The sequence below is a fragment of the Meriones unguiculatus genome, chromosome 3 (assembly GCF_030254825.1).
Source record: "Meriones unguiculatus strain TT.TT164.6M chromosome 3, Bangor_MerUng_6.1, whole genome shotgun sequence".
In the NCBI taxonomy this organism is placed as follows: Eukaryota; Metazoa; Chordata; class Mammalia; order Rodentia; family Muridae; genus Meriones; species Meriones unguiculatus.
In genome coordinates this window covers 10,543,271-10,567,573 of record NC_083351.1, presented here as the reverse complement: position 1 = coordinate 10,567,573, position 24,303 = coordinate 10,543,271, and the positions used below count along the sequence as shown (strand labels likewise).

The following is a 24,303-nucleotide window of genomic DNA, read 5'->3' as shown; positions in this document are numbered from 1 at the left end:
GAAAGGTAGACTAGATGTGGAGGCTTAAGGTGGATGGCACTAGATGGGGGCTAAGAGATGGATGGTGAGGATACTGAGACAGTATAAGAAAAATATCTGCCCAGTCCAAAGCAAATAAGGCAATTCTGAATTTAATAGTTGTCTGTGTCTTATTATTTGTGATAGCAGGTTAAATAATACCACTGTGATAATCACAACAAATAAAAACAATATATAGCTCAACAGCCATTTTTCTAAAAATTTACTACAGCAGTCTTGCTCCAAAATTTCCATGTTAATTTCCACAGATTGCAGATATCCCCTTGGTGATGATAGCTAGAAAGGGGTGTTCTGGTTTTGATGATCAAGAACCACATAATTGGGCTGGAGAGATGGCTTGGGCTCAGAGGTTAAACACTTGTTGCTCTTTCAGAGGACCCAGATTAGGCTCTTAGCACCCACATGAAGGATCACAACCACCTGGAATTCTAATTCCAGAGGATCTGATATCCTCTTCTGAACTCCCAAGAGCACCAGACACACACAGCACAAAAAAACCACTCAACAACTAAATCTTCAAACAAAACCAGAAAGAACTTCAAACACACAAAAATTTCACATCTTAAATAAGTCTGCTATTTTGGGTCCATGCAATACATGTAGTCTGTGTTGGAAACTACCCTTGCTATATTTTGCCAGTTCTTACAATAAAGGGTCTGTGAAGGTAGTCTTATAGCCTACTTGATGGGATCTAGAATCACTATGGAAATATACCTCTAGCTCTATATCTACAGGGGTTCTAGAAAGGTTTCTTTGTTTATTTTTTTAATTTCTAGATCAATCAATATCTTGGACCCCTCTCCTGGAGTCAGTCTCTCTCTCTCTCTCTCTCTCTCTCTCTCTCTCTCTCTCTCACACACACACACACACACACACACACACACACAAACACTCACACACACAAACTGGATGAACCTCTGAATGTGGAGCATAAGCCTAGCACAGATGACTATTTTGACTGGATCACAGTGAAGAACATCAAGGAGCTGGAGGACAGCCTTGTTGTGGAGTGTGCTTAGCATGTGCTAAGGCACTGGGTAACATGATGGAACTGAAAGATGCATTTACAGACTGAAAAAGCCACCAAGACATGAGTACAAGAAATGAAGAGACCCATACTCAGGCATATGGAAACACTCTAAAGGGGAGCTGAAAGGAGAAAGGACTATATATTCCAAGAGCATTCAGCAATACTGACAACAAGAAGATTAAAATGCATTGTCTAACATTGTTTTGGAAATGACCTCTGACCTAGCCAAGCTAGAGGGAAAGAAGCCATATTCTAGGGTCAGCAGATGTCTCAGCAAGTGAAGTACTGGCCACAAAAGCCTGGCAACCTGAATTCAAGTCCAGGGACTTATGCAAGGGTGTAAAGCCAGAACCAACTCCTAAAGTTGTCCTCTAACCTGCACAGAAGCGGATATACCCAAAGACAATACACCTGCCACATCAATCAAGAGATACTTATGAAAGAACTTTAAAACTCACCACCCTACAAAAAAAAAAAAAAAAGCAGCAACCTGCCTGCCTTTACTCACCTAGATGCACCCTTCCAATAATCTTCTGTGTGCCCACTCCTTTGGCAATGCCAGCCCACCGACGGTCCACCAGTCTCATTATGTTACACCTTTCTGCACAAGCCTGGCTCATAATAGTCATCTGGGCACCTGGAGGGAGAGAAGAGTATCAGACTGTAAAATATATATGCCACGTAACATCATCCTGCTTAGTTGATCTTTGATTTATTTTTTAAAACCCCTGCTTTTCCTCCTGCTTCCACCAGAATGCTCCAGGACTTTACAGAGGTGCACCAATACCCCCTGCTCAATTCAATTTTCATTTCCATACCAGAACCTAACAGCATAGAAGCAGGACTGAGAAAAGAGTATGTTGTTTATGGAGTAAATGAAAGCTACAATTTCACCAACAGAGAACGAGCTTATCAGGAAGTGACCTTCTAAAACGCAATGCTGCCACTGTGTCCACAGACAGCGATGTTATGTTAAACAGTTCTTTACACTTAGAACCTTTCATCTTTTTGTTTCTTGTTTAAGTCAGAGTCTCTTTCCCTATGTAGCCAAAGTATTCTTGAACATGCAATCCTCATTCAGCCTCCTGGGATTACCGGTGTGTACTTCAACACACAAATTCAAGTGAATTTTACTTAAAGGTTAGAACCCTCCAGTTAGAAGTATAGCTCAGTGGTAGACCACTTACCTAACATGGACAAGGAACCCCAAAACCATGTTAGAAAAAAGCTGGGCATGGTGGCACATACCTTTAATTTCAGCACTCAGAAGGCAGAGGCAGAAGGATCTCTGTGAATTGGAGGCCACCCTGGTCTACAGAGTGAGTTCCAAGACAGCCAAGGCTACACAGAGAAATCCTGGCTCAAATAAATAAATAATACCCGCTACCTGCTCCCCACCACCCACAAAAACAACAAAAAGTCTCTATTTTTCCCCAAAGTTAGAAATGAACTACACATGGCTCCCCTTTTCTTTTAAGGCTGAGGGCAAATAGGATGGTTTCTTCTTGGCATAAGTTCTCACCACAGCTCCAGTGCTGTCCAGCTCAGGACTCTTGTGTCTACCTCCTGAGGCGCTAAGATCACAAACACGCTCCACTGTACTCCTATGAAGTTTTATACAGTGCTGGCATCGTATCCAGGGCCGTGTGCATGTTAGACAACCGTGCTACCGGCAGTACTTGAGAGCACTTTCTCTCTCAGGGTGCATGTCCTCAATTGTAGCAGGCTGATACTTCAGTAATCTTTGTTTGGCCCTAGCCTCTTCCTTGACTGCTGTCTCCTCCCAAACTCATTTTAGATCTCTGCCAATGAAATGACCTTCTCACGATCTTGAAACTGTGGTGTAGTTCAATGGTGACTCCCACTGTCTTCACTCTGCCCTTCGACTGTCCTGAACCTACAAGTAAGGTCTCTGCAATGCCTGCTATTTCTGACCTTCTCTCATCTCATCACAGCTGTTGGTCTGGCTTTCGTCCGTCTTCCTCCTGAGTGGAATCTTCTCTGGCTCTGAACTGCATATGTAATTTAAAGCAAGTATGACCCTCCTCAGAGTTATGCAATTCTTCCAACTCTGACTCTGCCCGCAGTAACCCCAAACTATCACCTTCAAATAATTTCTTCACCTATTGAATAACCTTCAAAGGGTCCATTTTTATAAAACAGGGTCAAGTCACAGTGCTCCAACGTCAGGCCCACTGCATCCTGTTCATCTTCAACTGTACATTCTCCCATCTTGTTTTTGTACAGGGTCTCACAGTACAGGCTAGCTTCAAACTCAATGAATGATGAGAATGGCCTTAAATTTCTGATCCTCTTGCATCTACATCCCAAGTGCTGGGGTTAAGGTCTGGGCTATCATGTTCAATTTACAGAGTGCTAGATCAAACTCAGATCCTATCTACCAACAATCCTAGCTCTACTCTTACAGTCTCATTATACCCAGACAGCATTTCTAGATAGGAGGAATGTGTCTCCTAGTCACTCTGGCCTCTTATATAGGATCCTTCCCCTAATCTCATTTTCTTCAAGTTTCAGCTGTGCTTAGGCCTGGCTCCAAACTCAACAGCCAACCCTGTTTTCTAAATTCACTGCACATTCTGGGCATTAAGCACCCATACCTTATGGGAACTGGCAGATCTTGGACACAAAAGCAGTTAGAGCAGTGACTAAGGTGCTACAAAATGGTGGTAGTGACTGCTTAGCAGGCAATGCCCTGGGTTCTACCCTGACCACCTCCACAAAAAAAAAAAAAAAAAAAAAAAAAAAAAAAGCCAAAACTCCTATGAGGTCCTAAGTCTAGGAAATCTAGAAGGCAATTCTGTCCTTGCTCCCACAAATGAATGTGGGGAAAGTTAATTTAGCTCGCAGCCACACATCTTCTGCCTGTGGAGCAGTGGAGCAGTCTAATGGTCACTTCCGGGACAAGGACTTGACCTCTCTAGGCCTTCATGTCCTTACTCATAAAACAGGAACACAGGATGACTCATAGGGACGGTCTGAGGAGAAATGCAATGCTGTAAAATGCACCAGGCATCTAGCATGGTGCTTGGTGTACAGGAAGGGATGACTGCACTGGGGAGCCATGCATTTGTCCGTTTCTCACATATATGTCCTGAAGCTTCCAACAGGTGGCTTTACCATTAAGCACTCAACCCAAGGCACTGTACCCAGCACTAGATAAGCATTTAAAAAAGAAAAAATACTTAATTTTTCTTTACATGTATGTATACATGTGTGCTACATGCATTCAGGTGCCTGCAGAGGGCAGATGAGAGCCCTGGAGCTAGAGTTACACACAGTTATGAGTGCCTAACATCGGTGTTGGGAGCCAAACTTTGTTTCTCTAGAAGAGCAGCTAGTATTCTTAACCGCTGAGTCATCCATCTCTCTAGCCCCTTGGTAGGCACTGTTCAAACATATGCATCAGTTTCTATCTTCAGTTCTTTGGGTATGTGGCCAAGAACCTGGAAATGCCTCCCAGGTCCTGACTACCAGTAAGCAACAATAGAAGACAGAGATACTCCAATATAAAACAAGATAAGAAATGACTGGGAAAAGAAATCTATCACCAACACGAAGACAGAAAATCCCCCCTCTCCCCATCATCACCTGAGTCAACGAAGGCTTTCACAGGATGCCCATTCACTCTGCAGTTGATATAGAGCATGGCGACCTGGCCGAAGCTCTCCGGGGCCTCTTCCATAGCTATCGTCATGTTCTCCTCGATGTTCTGCTGCCTGTGACAAGCCAGAGTAGCATACTGAAAGCTCCGTTTCCAGGAAAGAACACCACAAACACATTTGTAAATGGTTTCTGCTCTAACTGTAGCAGCTGAATCATAGAATGGAAATTGGTTCTGTTTTTCCCCAACAGGTGACTCAGCAGGAGGTGATGAGAAACAGCCGGCAAAAGACCTAAGACCAAACCATCCTCTTACAAAGCAATTATGCTTCTTTAAAAGCTCAGAAATGGAAAAGTAAACTCCTTGAAAGCAAGGCCACAGCTCTTTGTATCTTACCAAACATTGACATTTCATGAATACTACTTGAGACAGGTTCTTACTCCATAGCCCAGGCTGGACTTGAATGTGTAAGCCTTTCCAGTGTTGAGATTAAAATGTGTGCCAGCATGCCCTGCAAGAATGCGCCTATATTTTGGGGTTTTGTTATTGTCTTGGTTTGGACTTTTTTGAAACAGGGTTTCTCTGGGTAGCTCTAGTTGTCTTAGCTCTGTAGACCAGGCTGGCATATCATGAGATATGCCTGCCCCTGCCTTCTAAGTGCTGGAGTTAAAGGAATGTACCACAACACAGAGCTAACAAGACACTGGCTCTCAACCTTCCCAATACTGCAAACCTTTAATAGAATTCCTCATGATTTGGTGACCCCCAACCATAAAATTATTTCATTGATTTTTAAGTGTAAACTTGCTACCATAATGAATCATAATGTAAATATCTAATATGTGAATCTACCATAATGAATCATAATATAAATATCTAATATGTGAATCTCATGAAAGGGTCATTCAATCCCCCCCCCCCCACACACAGGTTAAGAACCACTTGTTTAAGGGCAAGGAGCCTATGAGATAGCTCCGTGGGTAAAGAATCTTGCCTCTAAGCCTAAAGACCTGAGTTCCATTCCCTGGTACCACAAGGAAAAAGGAGATATCCAACTCCAGCAAACTGTGTTCTGACTGCCACACGTCACATGTATACACACACCAACAAATTGGTGTAATCACACTCACACTGCAAAAAAATTAAAATAAATATTTACCATGCATGGTGGCACACTTGGAGGTAAGAAAACCTTTGAGTTCAAGGCTAACCAGGGCTACATAGTGAGACCCTGACTCAAAACAACAAGAAAACCCAATGAGTCAACCAAATAAGCAAAAAGAGCTTCAGGGCAGCCCCAGATACACAGCACTGTCAGGCCAACACGGGTTACTAAGTAACCTGGCACTCTGCTTTCCTCAGGCTACCCAGTTTCCTTTACCATAGCCTTGTAGGAAACGACTTGTCTGGGCATGATACACTCTACTTCCAGGGTTTTTCGGTTTGTCTATGACGCCTTCCCACCTCCTTTCCCAGGATGAATGTGACAATGCTTGAACATTACAGCTGCAATGTGACCTAGCAAGAACAAACTGTTTATTTCTCTGGGCACACTCAGCTAGTTAAGCTATGTCCATAGACAGTCAAAAACATCTGATTAAGGCCTAAAGTCCCAGCTAGTAGGGAAGCCAAGGTAGGAAGGAAGCTGAGTTAAGGTCAGCTTAGCAACTCAGTGAGATCTTGTCTCAAAAATAAAATGTAAAAGCAGAACTGGATGTGATTCAGTGGCAGAACACTTGCCTAACTGTGTAGGAAAGGGGGGAAAATAGCAATTTGTGATGCAGTTAATGAGAACACTTAACCCTGAGAATATGAGCAAATAGCTTAGGGCTTTCAATTAATTATGGAATACAATTTATATTTCTTCAATTTCAAGTACAGTCAGCGGGTCAGAGATGCAGCCTGGTAATAAAGGACTAGTCTAGCAGGTATGAATGACAAAGTCCTCAATGTAGGCAAAAGAGTGGGCAAGAGCCTATGAGTATGATAAAGCAAGTAAATTAGGTAACAAGAGAAAGCTCCCACCCTACTTGGTATAATAGGGAAATCACTGGATTTGTTCCTCTTAGTTACAGGATTTTCACAATTAGCAACAAAAACTAAATTGGGGTTGGGGAGCAGATAGCCATTTCATCAGACAGTATCTTGGTTCTGAATAACAATGTAGCCAGCACTGCCATTAGGATCACTGTACTTGCCTAGGCTCTACTCTGGAAGATCCTGACTCACAGACTACAGAAAAGACTCAAGCACCTGCAGTTTTAAAAGCATACTGTATGCTTTTAATACGGGCCCATCAGGGAACCACTGCATCAGAGGCTCAGGGTAGGAAATGTGCCAGGCAGAGAGCTTATCCACCAACTGAGACAGCAAAAAAACCAAAAGAAAGAAGACAGACACCGGACTACCAGACTCTGCTTGTGCAGAGCTCTCTAATTCAATCACCTTCAAGCTCTGATTTAATCAGGATTGAAATCAGCCTTCATAACCAGTCTGATCTCAACAGATGGGGTTTCTCCTGTCTGTCCTAGGGTCACCTACCTAGCTTTAAGTTGTTTTGTCTGCTAATCAGAAAGCGTTCACAAAACTTGAGAGCAGGAAGTCATTAAGCATATTTGAAATACTGGATCAAAATGTTAGGACAATGAAAGAGATTTACCTGAAAAGACTGAGATTATTATCTCAACCTGGAGACAGGGGAGCTGCTCCAAGCAGAGGTCCAGCTAATGCCTGATGACCTGGAGGCTGTGAACTTGCTCATTAGGTCAATGGACCTTACCTTATATCCTCTTCTATCTTTGCCTGTGCTTCCAGATCAAAGGGGTCAGCAGAAAACAGACGAATCCTTTCTTGTTCTCTCCGGGCTCTGTCCTGTTGCTGCTCCACCAGGACCCTAGTAAATTTCTCTACAAAAATAAGGGAGAGACATATTTAGCTCTACACTTTCATTTTTTTTAATCCATAATTTTAAGACTGCTTTTATTTCAGCTGAGTAGTGGTGGTGCCTGCCTTTTATCCCAGCACTCAGGAGACAGGGGCAGGCAAATCTGAGTTTAAAGGCAGCCTGGCTTACAAAGCAAGTTTCAGGACAGCCAGGACTACATAGAAACCCTATCTCGTAAAACAGTATCATCAAAAACCTTTTACTTCAGATGTGTATGTGAACAGAATTTTCGCAGCTACAATCTTGTATGCCTTAGCTTAAAAGTCAGAAGATAAGAATGTGTCTCCGTTTCTTAACATTTTGACCTCAAACTTCTGCTGCAGCTTCCTGGGTGCTAGGATTACCTGTTTGTGCTAAACACTGAATTTGGCTTTTCTTCTTTACATTTGTGTTTGTGTAGCCATGTGTATCTTTGTGCAGCCACAGGCTCTAAATGGATCAGAAGAGAATTGATCTGTGGGAATCAGCTCCCTCCTTCTACTCCATGTGGGTTCAGTTCCAAAGACTGAACTTGCATTGTCAGGTTTCGCCTCCAACCTGCTTCCTCATCTTCACCAGATCAGCTGCCTCACCAACTCTTACTGCCCCTTTTTATTATTATTAGAAGTTCCATTACATTGTTTCTACTCAGTTTAGCAGCTTCTCTATATGCCCAAATGAGGCAGAGATGCCTTCTCTCCTCCACTCCCCAACTGTAGTCACTACCTTACCACGAAGAACAAAACAGAGCCCTGTATAATTCCCTTTTCCTCATCTGTGCTCATTTCCTTTGTACCGCAGTCGGTCTTAAGCTGGATCAGCAAAGTAGAAATCAGTCTATCACATTTCATGCTCTTGATGGAAAACATGCAGGAAAGGTAACAGAGAGCACTGCTTACTACTATAGGATGTAATTACAACAAAAATCAGTATGTAAATGTGTCCAAACTAGTCTCTGACAATTAATATGCTAACACAATTAAGGAGTTGGGCATGGCTGTGCACACCTTTAAATCTGGCACTTAAAGAGGCAGAGGCAGTAAGGTCTCTGTAGGCTTGAAGCCATCAGGGACTATAATGTTGACTATCTTAAAAAAGAAAGAAAGGAATGAAGGACACCAAGGCAATGTCATGTGAACTACAAACATTCTCAACAGGATGCACCTAAATATTAAGTGAAAAGAAACCTTGACATGAAAGAGTATACTCTCCTACCTCAAATGCATAAAGTTTGCAAGTAGATAAAACAGATCAATGATTATCAGTAAAGTGTTGCCTATGAAGAGGAAACTGACTAGAAGAAACACAGGGGGACTTTCTGGCCAAGATTGCTTCCGTGGGTAATGTGCTTAACTTGCCAGCATGAGGACCTGTGCTCGTGTGAAAAGCATACCGACGTAAGACTGCTGGAGATGACAGTGCACACTTGCTCCAGAGCTCCTGAGGCCTGCTGCCAGCCAGCCCAGCCTAGCAGGAAGCAACCCTGCCTCAGAGGAGCTAGATGACATTCTTGAGGGTGCTACCTGAGGTTGCCACATGGTCTATACATGCAACTCCAACTTTAAAAAGACTGAAGCCAAGCCAGGCCTGGTGGCACATGCCTTTAATGGCAACACTCAAGTGGTAGAGGCACTTGTAAACCAGTCTGATTTTCTGAATTCAACCCCTGGCTCCCCACAGGGGGCAGCAGAGAACATGCTCATGAGAGCTGTCCTCTACCATGGCTGTGGGGTGTGCTGTGCAGCTATACAAAATGTGTATAGTGTGGAAAATGGATCCTGAGTTCAGGCCCCAGAACCCATGCAGTCACACACATCTGTATAGCAGTGCTCCTATGGTGAGAGAACCCCCAGAAGCTCACATACCAGCTAGCTTGGTATAGACAGTATAGTGACAAACAACAGAGACCCTGCTCTCAAAAACAAGGTGGAATATGAGGGCTGACACCCAAGGTTGTCCTCTGACCTCTATATATGTAAGCTGTGGCCACAAGTACAGATACATACAAGATTTTTTTTCTCCCTTTTTCATTTTTCAAGACAGGGTTTCTCTGCATAGCCTTGGCTGTCCAGGACTCACTTTTTAGACCAGGCTGCCCTCGAACTGACAGAGATCTGCCTGCCTCTGCCTCATTAAGTGCTGGGATTAAAGACATGCACCACCATGCCTAGGTAAAATTAAGAAATTATTTATTTATTTATTTATTTATTTATTTATTTATTTATTTATTTATACAGCATAGCAGAAAAGGGCACCAGATCTCACTATAGATGGTTGTAAGCCACCATGTGGTTGCTGGGAATTGAACTCAGGATCTTTGGAAGAACAACCAGTGTTCTTAACCTCCGAGCTATAGCTCCAGCCCCAAAATTAAGAAATTTTAAAAAGAAGCTAGGCATATGCTCTTAATCACAGCACTCGGGAGGCAGAGGCCCTAATGGTTGAAAAGACCCCTCCCCCACAATCAAGACGATTTCAATGAAATACAAACATGACTGTCAATTAACCCAGTCTTTGAGATTACATTAATTCACCTCTCATCAACAGAGGGTCTGTACAAGAATCACCGCAGAGCCAATGGACTGAGACAGTTGCCTGGGTCTTGTGCATTTGCTCTGGCACAACTACTTCCCCTCAGGTCATCCTGCCACCCCTCACGTGGGTGAGCTTACCAAGATCTCCACTGAGTAGAGCTTCTGCCAGGGGTGGGTTACGCTCCTTCAGCAAGGACAGCTCATGTGGGTTGGCCAGCAGCATGTCTCGAAGGAGGGCTGGATTGTCTAAGCCTTGAGGAGACGATGCTATTTCCCCAGGAGATGAGTGCTGAGCCTGTGCTCTGGGCAGCTGGCGCTGTTGGGGGTTTGACGCACCAGGCACAGCTATGCTACTGAAGTCGATCCGGGGTAAGTCTGTTGAGATCAATCAACAAGTTTACCCAAATGATGCATAGTATCAAAATAAGCATTGAAAAACACAGCAAAACACTCACTCATTCGACATAAGGATAACTGTAGACACACTATGCCACTCTGTTCTTCCTCTAAGAGTAAATTGGCAGAAAAGAGTATGAGAAGAGGGTACTCTGGAAAGACAGTTCAGAGATTAAGACACTGGTTGCTCTTGCAGAGGACCAGGGTTCAGTTCATAGCATCCACATGGTAGCTCAAAACAACTTGCAACACCAGTTTTAGGAACATCCCACACCCTATTCTGACTTCTGTGACCAACAGGCACACACACAGTGCACTATCCATACATTCAGGCAAAACATTCACACATACATTTTTTTAATATCTTAAAAAAAAAAAAAAAAAAAAAACCAACCTCTGTATCAGGCAATGGTAACAACTACAAATTTGGAATCTACAAAATGTTCCACATCAAATAAAGGCTTTATTTAAAAAATGTAGTTGGATGTGGTGGTGCATGTCTTTAATCCCAGTACTTAGGGAGATAAAACAAGCAGATCTCCATGAGTTCCAGGGCAACCTGGTCTACATACTGAATTCCAGGCTAGCCAAGGCTATTCAGTAAGACACCATCTCAAACTAAATAAATAAAAGGAAAAATTTCATTTACATTTATTTGATTTCTGTTGGGGAGAGAGGGGTTGCAAGTAAGATGACAACTTATAAGAGTCTGTTTTCTCCTCCCATCATGTGAACTTCTGGGTTAAACTTAGGTGATCAGACTTGGCAGCAAGCTCCTTTACCCACTGAGCCATCTCTCTGGCCCTTTATTTAGTTAGTTTTTAGAAAACTAAATCCAGGGCGGAGATGTGGTTCAGTAGGCAGAGCAGCTGCCCAACATGCCAAAGCCCGGGGTTCAAGGCCCAGCACCACATAAAGCTATGTGGGATACAGTACATCTGTAATCCTGGTCCACAGGAGGTAAAGGCAACAGGATTAGAAATTCAAGATATGGAAAGGGCAAGCACTGGGCCAGCATTAGTAACCTCTAGGGTGGCCACAGTGAGATCCCCAGTGGTTCTATATACAAAATAAAAGCAGCAGGACCTCCTCCCCCGCCCCCAAAGAAGTTCAAAATAATCAGCTACAAAATAAACGTCTGGTCACCTTGGGGATGAGTGAATCTGTCTCAAACAAACAAAAAAATTGTCTCAGTAACTGCAACTGCCTAATTCTAGTATGGCCCTAGAGCCATACTGAGCTAGGCATGATGGTGCAGGCTTTTAATTCAGGAAGCAGAGGCAGGTGGATCTAAGTCTGAGGCCAGCCTGCTCTACATAGTGAATTCTAGAACAGCTAGAACTACATAAAGAAACCTTGTCTCAAAAAAAATAATTTAATTTACTGTTACTGTGTGTGATGTTAAGTGTGGGCATGTGTCCCAGAGCACACTTGCTGTCTTAGTCACTGTTCTATTGCTGTGAAGAGCCACCATGACCAAGTAAACTCTTACAAAAGAAAACATTTAATTTGAGGATTGCTTATAGTGTCAGAGGTTTAGTCACTATCAACATGGCAGGGAGCATGGCGGCATGCAGGCAGGTGCTGGAGCAGTAGGTGAGAGCTTACACAGGAGTACCTTTTACCCTTTGGGCCATCTTACTGGCCCTCGTTCTTAAGAGATTTGCTAGGGCTAGAGAGATGCCTCAGTAGTGAAGAGCACTTGCCCTTTGCAAAAGACCCAAGTTCTAGTTCCAGCATCACTTATGAGCTGGTCAGCAGTGATGCACACCTTGAATCCCAGCACTCGGGAGGCAGAGGCAGACAGACCTCTGTGAGATGGAGACCAGCCTGGTTCCAGGACAGCCAGGACTACATAAGCAGGGAGGGAATACTGTATGTACCACGTGAACAGCATAAATACTTCATATCAAATTCTACATAACAAAGTACTGTAGGCACTGTATGAGGAAATGTGGGGAGGTTCTTCACACCTCTCTGAATTTAGTTTCATCTGTGCATCCCAAACACACATGGTCCTGGGAAGTAGGTGGGAACAATGTTTTACAGACTGAAGAACTGAAGAGCAGTAAGTAATTTTTGACCCCAGGTTTGGACTGTTTTACAACCTCAGTCTTCACACAGGAGCCTACACAATGCATGATTTCATTGCTATGAAATGCCCACAACAAGTAAACATAAAGACAGAAAGCAAACTTGCTGGGTGTGAGGGAAAACAATGAATGACTACACACAACGAATGAAGTAAACAGAGACAAATTGACAGCGGCACAACTCCACAAACACATCAACAGCCACTCAATTTTATCCTTTAAATGGGTGAATCGTGTGGAATGTGGTTTCATCTCAATAAATCTGTTAAGTAAAACATAGTATGGTGGCTTATGTCTGTAATTCTAGCACACTAGAGGCTTAGACAAGAGGCCTAGGAGTTTGACAAGCCTATCTCAAAAAAAAAAAAAAAAAAAAACCAAACTAAAATAAACTAGAGCCAGAATGAGACAATGACCCTAAAAAAAATCCACCTTATGTTCAACCCTAAAACTCATTTAACGACCAACCTTGTCCTGAGACTGAGACAACTTTGTCCTGAAGTTCTTTGTGTCTCAACTACAAAAAGGGAATGCTTAAATTCATGTCCAAGGTTCCATCCTCATATATAAGTTGAACTAGTAATTATCTTAAAACAGAGGCCAACTGGCAGGCAGTGAGAGATGGGGCACACAGAACAAAACATTTAAGCAACGGAAAGTGAGTGAAGTAAAGGCGAGTGGTGGCAGGCTGCCTGAGGAGCTGTGGTCTCTACCAACCACCAAAAGAACATGGGTGGGGCTATCTCTATAAGTAGAGAAACTGACATTCCATCATGCCAGTTCATTCACTTCAAAATAATTTTGAAAAACTTGTTTACTTAATAAACCAGATCTTGGGCTGGAGTGATGGCTCAGAGAATAAGAGCACTCACTGTTCTTCCAAAGGTCCTGAGTTCAATTCCCAGCAACCACGTGGTGGCTCGTAACCATCTACAGTAAGATCTGATGTGCAGGCAGAATGTTGTATAAATAATAAATAAATCTTTAAAAAAAAACAAAAAACAACAGATCTCTACATATACCTCTCCCCTCACAGCAACATACTGTGTTGTCCATATACAAACAGCAAAACAAAAAAGCAAAACATAGAAACTAAAACAAAACTAATACAGCGTCTCTAGTACCACCTCATAAAGTTCCCGAGGGAAGATTTGGTTTCTACCGACTGGCAAACGAGAACTGCTATCTTTCTAGAGCAGAAGCCCAAGGGACGGATTAAAATCAAGTGGACACAGTGAGTGCCTGAAGATGGACTTGTAGTCTGAATGGTTATCACTGTGCTCCAGGCTGCAGTGTGTGTCACCTAACACACCTCTCAGCCTATTACCATAAATCTTAGAAGCAGGAGACCTACATACTATTTGAAATTTTTCAAAAAATATGGTGGGGGGGTACATTTCACCATGTAGTTCTACATCAGGGCTTGGAAATTCTGAGTCATGAGTTCCTGTGAGTAGCTAAAGGAAGCTATGGGCCCTCTTAGCACCAAGCACATATGCGCCTGCTCCCACACAGTCCTGCATATTTAGAGACACTGAAACCTCCTAAACCTAAATGCAGGCTCCAGACTATGAACACCACGACTGCCTGGGTGTGTGGGTGCATGTCTGTAATTCCAGACCTTGGGAAGATGAGGCTGAGGGCCACCTTGGGTTATACAGAGAGTTCCATGGAGAAGGGCGCGGGGGGAGGGGGTTAATCCAGGAGCAATAGCTCAGTAAAGAGTGATTTCTTGATGATTCCTAACACACACATAAGAGCTCATAACCACCTGCAATTCCAGTTCTATAGGCTCTGACACCACTGATCTCTGTGGGCACTTGCACTCATGAGTACAACCCCCCACCACATAATTAAAATAATAAACTCCAGTTCCAGAAGATCTGACACCCTTTTCTGGCCCCCACAGAAACTGTATACACATAGCACACAAACAAAGGGGCAAAATATCCACACATATAAAAACCATTTAAAAATATTTACAAAAGGAAGAGAATTCCCCAATATGAATGGTGCACCCAAGACTAGTAGCAGTGTCAGGGAGGGACCCAAACATGATGCTGCAACCACTTAAATCTGCCAAATTTGAAATAACAGAAAAAAGTGCTGGGCACAGTGGTACATACCTGTAATCCCAGCACTCAGGGAGGCAGAGGCAGAGGCAGAGGCAGAGGCAGAGGCAGAGGCAGGTGGATCTCTGAGTTCAAGGCGAGCCTTGTCTACAAAGTGAGTCCTAGACAGCCAAGGCTACACAAAGAAACTAAAAAAAAAAACCAAAGGAAAATAACAGAAAAGGCAACATTTCAATCACTATTTTTACTAACTAGCTACTCAACTCTGATGACATCTTTAAACTTGAGTTTCATCTCTTGATAAGTAAACTGGAATCACTTCCCCCACAACCAAGCATGAAGAGCAATGAGATTTGGGTTCACATGCCTGATGGCTAGATATACTGGAGTAAGTCAGTGAAAAGGCAGCACAAGCTTACCCAGGACTAGGAGACTCCTAGTCCTTCCCAGGAATGAACATTATCACAGAACCATCACTGAGAACAGCAGAGCTAACCTTGACTGAGGGCTTGCCATGTGCCAGCTCTCGTGGCTGGGTTATGATTACCTACCTTATGAAAGAAGAGTCCCTGCAGTCAGGTCTACACTCTGCTAGTCTGATTCTAAAATACAAACTCTGCTCTACGTACTGACGTTTGTATTGGAAGGTGGTGAGTCTTACTTGAGAACTGCACTGGAGGGCGAGGGTCTGCATTCTCCTTCTGTCGTAGAATTACAACATCACCATCTTTTAAGCCATATGAAGCCAATGACCTGTGGTTGTCGGTGAGAGGTCTTTCTGCGTAGACAATCTGCAAGGGAAGATTTAGCTGTATAAAGTACTGAGAAGCAACATGGAACCATCCCTAACAAGTGTATTTTGAAGTAAACTATACTTTCCTCATATAATATGCTATATGTTGATCTGCTCCTTGGTCTTTCTGCTCAAATGATATATAGGCTATGTGGAACAATGATTTTCTTCAGCTGCCCATCACAGATGCTTAGGATAAGGCCTGTTACATAACAAATGCCTCTCAAGAAGCCTCTCAACAGAGAAGTTTGCTCAAGTAAAGGATGGGTAGGTTCATATAGTAGGGAATCTTAGCAGCCAGGGAAACAGGCTCTGGGTATGTTCACTACAAGGGGAATAATGTATAGTTTTAGCTAGCAATGGTGGTACATGCCTGTGATTCCAACACTGAAAGGCCAAGGTAGAAAAACTACCTTGAGTACCAGGCCATCCAGAACTTCAGTGAGATACTGTCTCAAAAACCACAAAACTAAAGCCCAGTATACGTGTAACAATAATTATAAAACAGAAGAGGGGGTAGAAATAATCAAACACAGTATTCAAAGATCAAGTTATCAAAAAATAAATAGATAGATAGATAAATGTTTAAAAAAGCAAAGAAAAGGTGATAATAAAGAAATTTAGGGGGCTGGAGAGATGGCTCAGAGGTTAGCAGCACTGGCTGCTCTTCAGATGTCCTGAGTTCAATTCGCAGCAAACATATGGTAGCTCACAACCATCTATAATGAGATTTGGTGCCCTCTTCTGGCGTGCAGGTATACATGCAGACAGAACATTGCATGCATAATAATTAAATCTTAAATTAAAAAAAGAAACTCGAGATAAAAAGATTAATTGTGGGGCTGGAGAGAAGACTCAGAGGTTAAGAGCACTGGCTGCACTTCCAGAGGTCCTGAGTTCAATTCCCAGCAACCACATGGTAGCTCACAACCATCTATAGTGAGATCGAGTGCCCTCTTCTGGTGTGAAAGTGTACATGCAAACAGAACTTTATATACATAATAAATAACTAAATCTAAAAAAAAAAGATAATTGTGTTTTTCAACTGAAAAACAAACCCACAACTATGGTAGTTGGTTGGAATCTTAAGTACTTAAGTACTTTAAGACACTAGCAGGTCTTCTCTTTTACCATCCCTAAAGTTTTACTGCTCTCATGTTTATGAGAAAAATATAAATAGGAAAGAAAACCATGTTGAATTAAATACTATGAACAGAAATGCTTTCTGTGGTGTCAAACACAGAAGCAAAGTGTAGTGAGAGGGAAGGGAAGAACAGAGCACACATAAGCACACTGAGACTTTGCCACGTAGGGATGGGAAACCGTCCCTATGTCATGTACTCCACAGAACAAACTGGGGCTTGGCACAGCTTGCTCACTAAGCGTTTACTCTGCACTGGGTCACAAGCTAACTGAGCAACCTGAGCTGGGCACTAACTCAGCCAGGAACTGTGAGAGGGCCCTGTCACTAGGTGGGCCAGGAGTCAAATTTCTTGTTGTCAAGCACAAGGACTGATCAGACCACATGTCTTCTCCAGTTCTTTTTCCATGCTGAATTCAGGGCCTTGTTCTTGCTAGGCAACTTGTCTTACCACTGAGCTGTACAACCAGCCTTCCCTCACCTATCCACATACTCTCTTAGCAAAGTTCCTGGGCACAGAACAAACAGATGGCATTTACACTGACTATTCCAAGCATTCGCTGTCATTTTGCTCCCAAGTTTGCGATGATATGGACAAAACAAAACAAAAAACAAACAACCACAAATTGACTCCTTCCAGAAACAAGATAACAGAATCTGTCTGTCCAATTTTATAAGTTTTATGTGTGACTAAAAATGACTACAACCATCACTGCCATCTTGTCACAACACTTACCTAAGTGCAGATCTCATACCTAAAGGAGATAGAAAACTATTGATTCTTTTCTTCTTTTTGGTAATATAATAGAGAGTAATACTACATATAATTTGTGGGTGTGAGTGGTAAACAACCATGAACCAGTCACAGGTTGAGGTATACCTGTTGGGTGATCAACACCACTCAGCCACCGTGTGAGCTCACAAATAGCCCATGGCCTACTCAAACGTCTCAGGTTCAGAGTCAGCTGTCAGTGTAAGGACACATGACTAGCTCCCAAGGCAGACACTCAGACATCCACCTGCCTCTGCCTCCCAAGTGCTGGAATTAAAGGTGTGTGCTACCACACCCAGCTACACTACATTCTTATTTGAAAATGTATTTATTTATAGAGAACCAAACTCAGGAAGAACAGAACAATTTAGGGAATAGGCTGTGGTTCAGGAGGAGAGCTTCTGCCTGTCATGGAAGGGAACAGCTCAAGACCACTGAATCCTCCTCCAGTGGGACAATATGGAAATCCAATGTTTTTTGTTTGGTTGGTTGGTTTTTGAGACAGGGTTTCTCTGTGCAGCCTTGGCTGTTCTGGACTTGGCTTTGTAGACCAAGCTGGCCTCAAACTCACAGAGATTCTCTTCCCTCTACTACCTGAGTGCTGGGATTACAGACCTGCATCCCCGAGCCCGGCTGGAAATTCAAATTTTAAAAGAGCACCCTGCTACCACTGAGTGAAGCTACTAGGCTGTAACATGCCAAGCTCCCATTCTCCCACTTAACCCGCGAGCTTTCTCACTGGTTGTCACATCGTTTTAACAGGGATCATTTGTCCAATTTTATGGAACAGAATATTCCAAGGCCATGTAACTATTAAGAGAACTGAAATTGGTTTTCTATGTGCTTGACATTAAGAATGATATTCTTTTACAGTTTCCCAAAGCAGTCTCAGAAACTAAACTGGCCTCTAAGCCATCCTCCACCAACTAAGGATCCACACCCCCACTGACAGTGAAGGTGCCTGCTATGTGAAGGTCCTGGGTTCAATTCAATATGGGGGTACAGGACACACATACAACTGCTGCCTTATTCTAAAAATCAAGTAATACTGGGACTGGGGATGGGGGGGATGAAGCTCAATGGTGCAATACTGCAAAGAACAGGATGAGGCGGGGGGGGGAAGAAATATTGCAATGCTTGGAGTCTTCTTAGTTGGCCCAAGTGTCATGGACACATCTGGAGGTATGTTTCACTAATCCTCTGGGAAGCCTAATTCAGCTGTGCTGACAACAAAATTAGCCATCACACTGGATAGAGAACATAGTCACAGGAACCAAAATCAGCAGGTAACTGGAACATGGACACACACTGTAAATCCCAAAACTCAGGAGGATAAGGAAGGAAGGTTAGGGGTAAGGCCAGCCTGGGCTATTGAGATCCTAGCTCAACAAAGTTTAAGAAAGGCAGTAACTTTGGATCTTAAGTCCTTAAGTAAATCACCCTATAGCCAGACATTATGGTACAGCCTGTAATCCCAGTACTTGGGAAGCAGAGACAGGAGGGTAAGTGGCTCAAGGCCAGCCTGAGCTATCTGAGACCTGTCTCAAGCAAACCCATGTCATCTTCCAACTCAACAGGAATGACTAGATCAATGACTTCAAGTCTCTATTAGGCAAACAAATGGCGAGCCAGTGATGGCTCTGGTGCAGCCCTCTACCACATCTGTTACTCTCCTCAAAAGCTGGTAGAGAAAAACCTGAGCCCGGCTATTCAGAACAGCCTACAGGAGAAACGTACATTTTTAAGGTGTAAATCTCAAGAATTGGCACAGCAGCTAGTACTCACACCAGAGAAACATTCTAGAGACATTATTCCAACCTGAATCAACACCTAACAGACTCATTAATACAACTCCAAATCTTTAAGCATGACATCAAATGTCTTTGGTCTCGAAGAATGTGGTGGGTGACTCATGCCTTTAACCCCAACATTCAAGAGGCTGAGACAGGCAGATCTCTGAATTGGAAGCCAGCCTGATCTACAGAGTGAGTTCCAGGACACCCAAGGCTACATAGAGAAACCCTGACTCAAAAAACTGGGGGCTTGGGGGGAAGGGTGCTTCCTAGTTTCTGAAAGCACTCTACCAAAGCTATCCCAACCCAGAAGATCTTAATTTTTTTTTTTTTTGAAACAAGGTCTCACTACTTCTTATGTAGACCAGGTTGGCCTAAGGATTTAGATATCCACCTGTGCCTTCCTCCAATTGTTGGGTTTACAGGTTTGAGACACCACGCTCAGCACTCCAACAAAAACTTTTGCTTTGTTTTTTGAGACAGGTTCTTACTATATAGCCTGGCTGGCCTGAAACCTGAAATGAAGACCAGGCTGGCCTTAAACTGTGAATTTCAAATAACAAACAAAAACTAACCAAACCACCACCAAAACCAAACTAATAAACACTCAATGTGCAGTTATCTCTGGATTATGAGGAATTAGAAAGTGCTAGCATTTTTGTTGTTGTTGTTGTTGGTTTGGTTTGGTTTTTTGAGACAGGGGTTCTCTGTATATAACCTTAGCCGTGCTGTACTCAAGATCCGCCTACCTCTGCCTCTCTGAGTAATGGGATTACAGGCCAGTGCCACTGCGCCTGATGAGTGCTAACATTTTTATTCTTTTCTGTGTTACTATAACGAGTATTCAGCATTTGCCAAGGGGGAAAAAAGATGAAAATTATTTAAGGAAATAAACACACCAAAACTAGTCACAATAGAAACTTTCAGTTTCCATGGTTTAAAACAGCATTTCTATAAACCACACACTGGCATTTCCAGGGTCATAGTTACTGCTGTGAGTTGCCCTTTAACATGCCTTTCATTGAGGGTTTTTGCATTCTGTACAGGCTTTTACTCCATGCTACCTACAGAAGTAAGTTTCAAAAGTCTCAAGACATTAATTTAATATGAGCTAAGTTCTAATAATTATTTTAAGTTGGCCCAGCCAAGCCAGCATCAAAGCATCACCCTGAGCCTGCCTGGCTGCCAAGCCCACACTTGCACTGAGACCGAAAAGGTCTTGCTTTAATCACAGTACAAGTGGAGATGGTTTCTTTTCTAAATTTATTGTCACCTCATTAGAACTACTATAGTCAGACTAGAGCTATTAAAAAATTAACACCTTTTCTAAGAATCTTGTGTACAGATGATGCTAATGAAGGATGGTGTTCCAAACCAGTGCCCCCTGTATGGGACAGGCACGCAAGACAGTTCTTCAAGGGTTAGGAAGAAAACAGAAGGCATGAGAGCATTTATTTATTTATGCGTTATTTATGTGTACTTTGCCGCATGTATATACATGTGCGTGTGTCTAGAGTTACCGACAGTTGTGAGGCACTGTGTGGGTGCTGGAAAGCAAACCTCTGAAAGAGTCCTTTATAAAAGCAACAAGTGCTCTTAATTTACCTGTCTCAACCTCATTTCTAGTCATTCTAGTTTATCCTTATTTAACCCCCATCCCTAGACAGGGTTTCTCTGTGCAGTCCTGGCTGTCCTGTACTTAGTCTGTAGACCAGGCTCACCTCGCACTCAGAGATCTGCCTGTCTCTGCCTCCTGAGTTCTGAGATTAAAGGCATACAACCCCTTTGAGGCTTAGCTTATCTTTCTTGAATTCTATTTTGTATCTATTTATAATGTACATTATTACTTAATGTGCATAATAACTGATGTATAGTATGCACAAATCAATACCTGTTAGCTCTAACTGCTATGTGTCACACAACAGAATATGCACACACGTGTACAAGTAGTACATCAAACAGCCATGTATGTATAAGGTGCTATGACGTACGGATAGTTAGTTTAGAACAGAAACCATCTCCACCTGCACATGTGATTAACGTGGGACACGCTCCATCTCAGTGCAAATGTAACTGACTCAGTAGCCAAGCAGTAACACACTTGCACGTTTGGATGGCAAGGGTGAGGAACGCAAGGAAGGATCCTGAAGAAATGGAGTCAGAAACAGGAGGTGAAGAAATGGGGATGGAAGAAAAAACTTTAGCTCAGTGAAGTAAACAGACTGAAAAAAATCTGAGAAGGGACAAATCAGAAAAACTGGTTGGGGAGCTCAAAGAAGAAATGATTAGGAATTAAAAAACAAAAAACTATAATGTTTACTTTCAGGATCAAATGAAAGGAAGTGACTCACGTGTCTGGGATGGATCCTGTTCCTGCCTGAGAGGGCTAGCCAGTGAACTAGACAAGCGACCCCCACTTAAAAATCAGCTCTTAAAATAGATACTAAGCTGTCAGCTTACAGAGAGCCAACAGCACTAACTTGAAAAACAGGGTGCTGTTTACAGCTATTTAATACAGGCTTAACACTAGTTGGAGTCCAGGTTTCTGTACACTCATTTGGGTTAAGAAGAAAGTAAATACCAAATGGTGATGCCAGCAGAGGCAGAATTTAGAGCTAGCCTAATTGTTCAAACATTATCTCTAAAACCCCAAATTGGCAAAAGACAGAGCCCTTTTTACCCGTACAATTATCATTAAATTTGATACCCCTTTAATTTACTTAAAGTTTTGTTGTTGTTGTTGTTGTTTTTTACAGACATCTGAGTGCCATGGGCCAGGGAGTGGTAGCATGTTGCTTGCCTGGCAGACATAAGATACAGCCAGCCACAGACAGACAGACAGACAGACAGACACACACACACACACACACACACACACGATGATGACAAAAAAAGTCAACCCCTGTTCAATCTCAAGTCCTACTAACAAACTCACAATTATTCCGAATCAATTGGCAATTATAACTTGGGTAATCAAAACAGCAACACACACACAAAACTGAAAAAAACTTCAAAAATTGAAAAAGTAAAGCTGGTCATGGTAGTGTATCCAGCAGTACAGGAACCTGAAGCAGGAGGACTGCTGTTTGAGGCCAGCTTGGACCCCATAGTTGAGACCTTGTCCCCCAAACCCAAAACAGCTGCTTGTGATGGTTCAAGCCTTTAATCCAAACACTTGGAAGGCAGAGTCAACAAGGATCTCCATGAGTTTAGATCTGGGAGCCAATCTGATCTATAAGGTCAGACGCTGCCTTTAAAAACAATGGTGCCCTTAAACCCAGCACTTGGGAGTTCCAGGCCAGCCTGATCTACAAAGCAAGTTCCAGGACAGCCAAGGCTACACACAGAGAAACGTCTCGGAAAAACCAACCAACCAACCAACCAAACAAGAAATCCTCTAAAAGTCTCTAGCTGTAGTTTGCCACTGAGGGTGCCCAACAGAAACTGGGTAGGAGGTTTTTGTGGGTTAATTTTTCTATGGAAATTGGAGAACTGGTTATTCCCTAGCTTTTTTGCCAGACTGCATTTGTGAGTGACACCTCGCCCCTTACGACAGATCCTTCCAGAAAAAAAGTTATACGCCAAGGTACTAAAGTTCATATTGTGTAAAGGAATCACATTTCTGAACAAAATACTGACACATGTTTACCATAAGTCAGGACAGAACAAGCAGTGGTTGGGCAATAGATTTTGGAACTATTTCATAACTGCAGAAGGAAATCAGGATTTACATTCTGGGGCCTTGGGAGGCATCTATAATTTTTTGGTGTTTAGACGACACCCAGCGAGGCCCACTTTGGAAAGAATCTTAAGTGTTTTAGTGCAATGGTTAGACAGTAGCCCACCTATCGTTTGATGAAGACTACTAAAGGCTCCAAAGCATTTTAGGAGTACACATTCTTGTTAGAAACGTAACAGAGACTTAGCTCCTCGCCACCGAGTCCCTCGGAGGTCTCCAGACAGTAGGCCATTTTCAAGCTAATGTCCTTCGAAACCACTGAGCTTTGAACTGAGCCAACTGAACTGGGACCAGAAAAGAGGAGAGCTCTGGTCTGAGAGAAGCAAACAGACTGAGCTGACCTAACCATTACTTAACAGAAAAATAATAATAACCAGAAACGCATGCCGTAGGGAAGCATTTCCAGAGACGTCAAAGGCAGAGCGAGTCTCAAACTTTCCCCCTCACTTTCAACTGCAAATCTGCATGCTCCCAGGTAAACTGCGCATACTGACACAGGCACTCGGTCCAAATAAGCGAACCTCCGACCAGCCTCGATCTCCCAGTGATCCAAACTGGTATTTCTGGTTTGGAGAAGCAGGAGATGTGGACCCGGGGCTCCCGAGGGCCAGAAGTGGGGAGGGCTGCCCACCCGTGCACGTGCCCCTCTAGCTGCAGTGGGTGCACCTACGGGCGGCTGCACGCCTCGGTCCCCGCCGCCCCCCAACTCCCCGGCCGCAGCGGCTGGAGGCCCCGCTCGCTGCCCCGGCGTACCTGGCTCTCGGCGGCGGGGATGCCGGACTCGAGCTCGCACAGCGCGCGGAAGTTGTGCAGCTCGAAGTCGGCGTCGACCTGGAGGGAAAAGGTCACCTCGGAGAGGTCCCTCCGCACACAGTACACGGTGAGCAGCATGGCCCGGGCCCGACCCGACCCGGCTCGGCCCGGCCTGGGCTCTGGGTGAAGGGCAGCCGGCGGCGAGGGGCCTGGCGGGAGCTGCGGGAGGGCGGCGGGCGCGGGCTGCTCGCTCGCTCGCTCTCTCCTTCCCTCCCTCACACGCGCGCAGTGACTCACTCGCTCCCGCCCTCAGCAGCCAGCGCGGCCGCCGCCACCCGCCTGCGAGGCCGTCTGCCTGCCGGCCTGCCTCCCACAGCTGCCGTCAAGCGCGCCGGCCGCCCGGCGCCCCGCCCCGCCGCAACGCGGCTGCCGTAAAGCGCGCCAGGCTGCGGCCGCCTTCGCGACGCGCTGGGTGTGGGGCGGGGCAGGGAGAGCTGCTGGGAGGAATGTGGGGGTGAGCGAAAGCCGGGGCTGGTTACCTTCATAACTGAATTCGCGAGTACTCCACCATCCCAGTTGTTCATCCAACAGGCACCTACTGTG

At 43.9% G+C, this 24,303-nt stretch overlaps 1 protein-coding gene across 2 annotated transcripts in view; it reads right to left on the bottom strand.

Moving 5' to 3' along the window:
- LOC110545039 (protein DDI1 homolog 2) overlaps positions 1-24,070 on the bottom strand; it is a 43,218-nt gene extending 19,148 nt beyond the window's left edge. The window contains exons 1-6 of one of the 2 annotated variants that reach the window (XM_021630874.2): positions 23,701-24,070; positions 15,371-15,500; positions 10,287-10,523; positions 7,471-7,597; positions 4,679-4,806; positions 1,578-1,706 (exon numbers count right to left, since the gene is read on the bottom strand). In XM_021630874.2, coding sequence (XP_021486549.1) covers positions 1,578-1,706; positions 4,679-4,806; positions 7,471-7,597; positions 10,287-10,523; positions 15,371-15,500; positions 23,701-23,838 — 889 coding nt within the window. In that variant the 5' untranslated portion in view covers positions 23,839-24,070. The remainder of the gene's footprint in view (positions 1-1,577; positions 1,707-4,678; positions 4,807-7,470; positions 7,598-10,286; positions 10,524-15,370; positions 15,501-23,700) is intronic. The other variant, XM_060379140.1, reaches the window with a different exon arrangement.
- Positions 24,071-24,303: the final 233 nt, after the last annotated feature.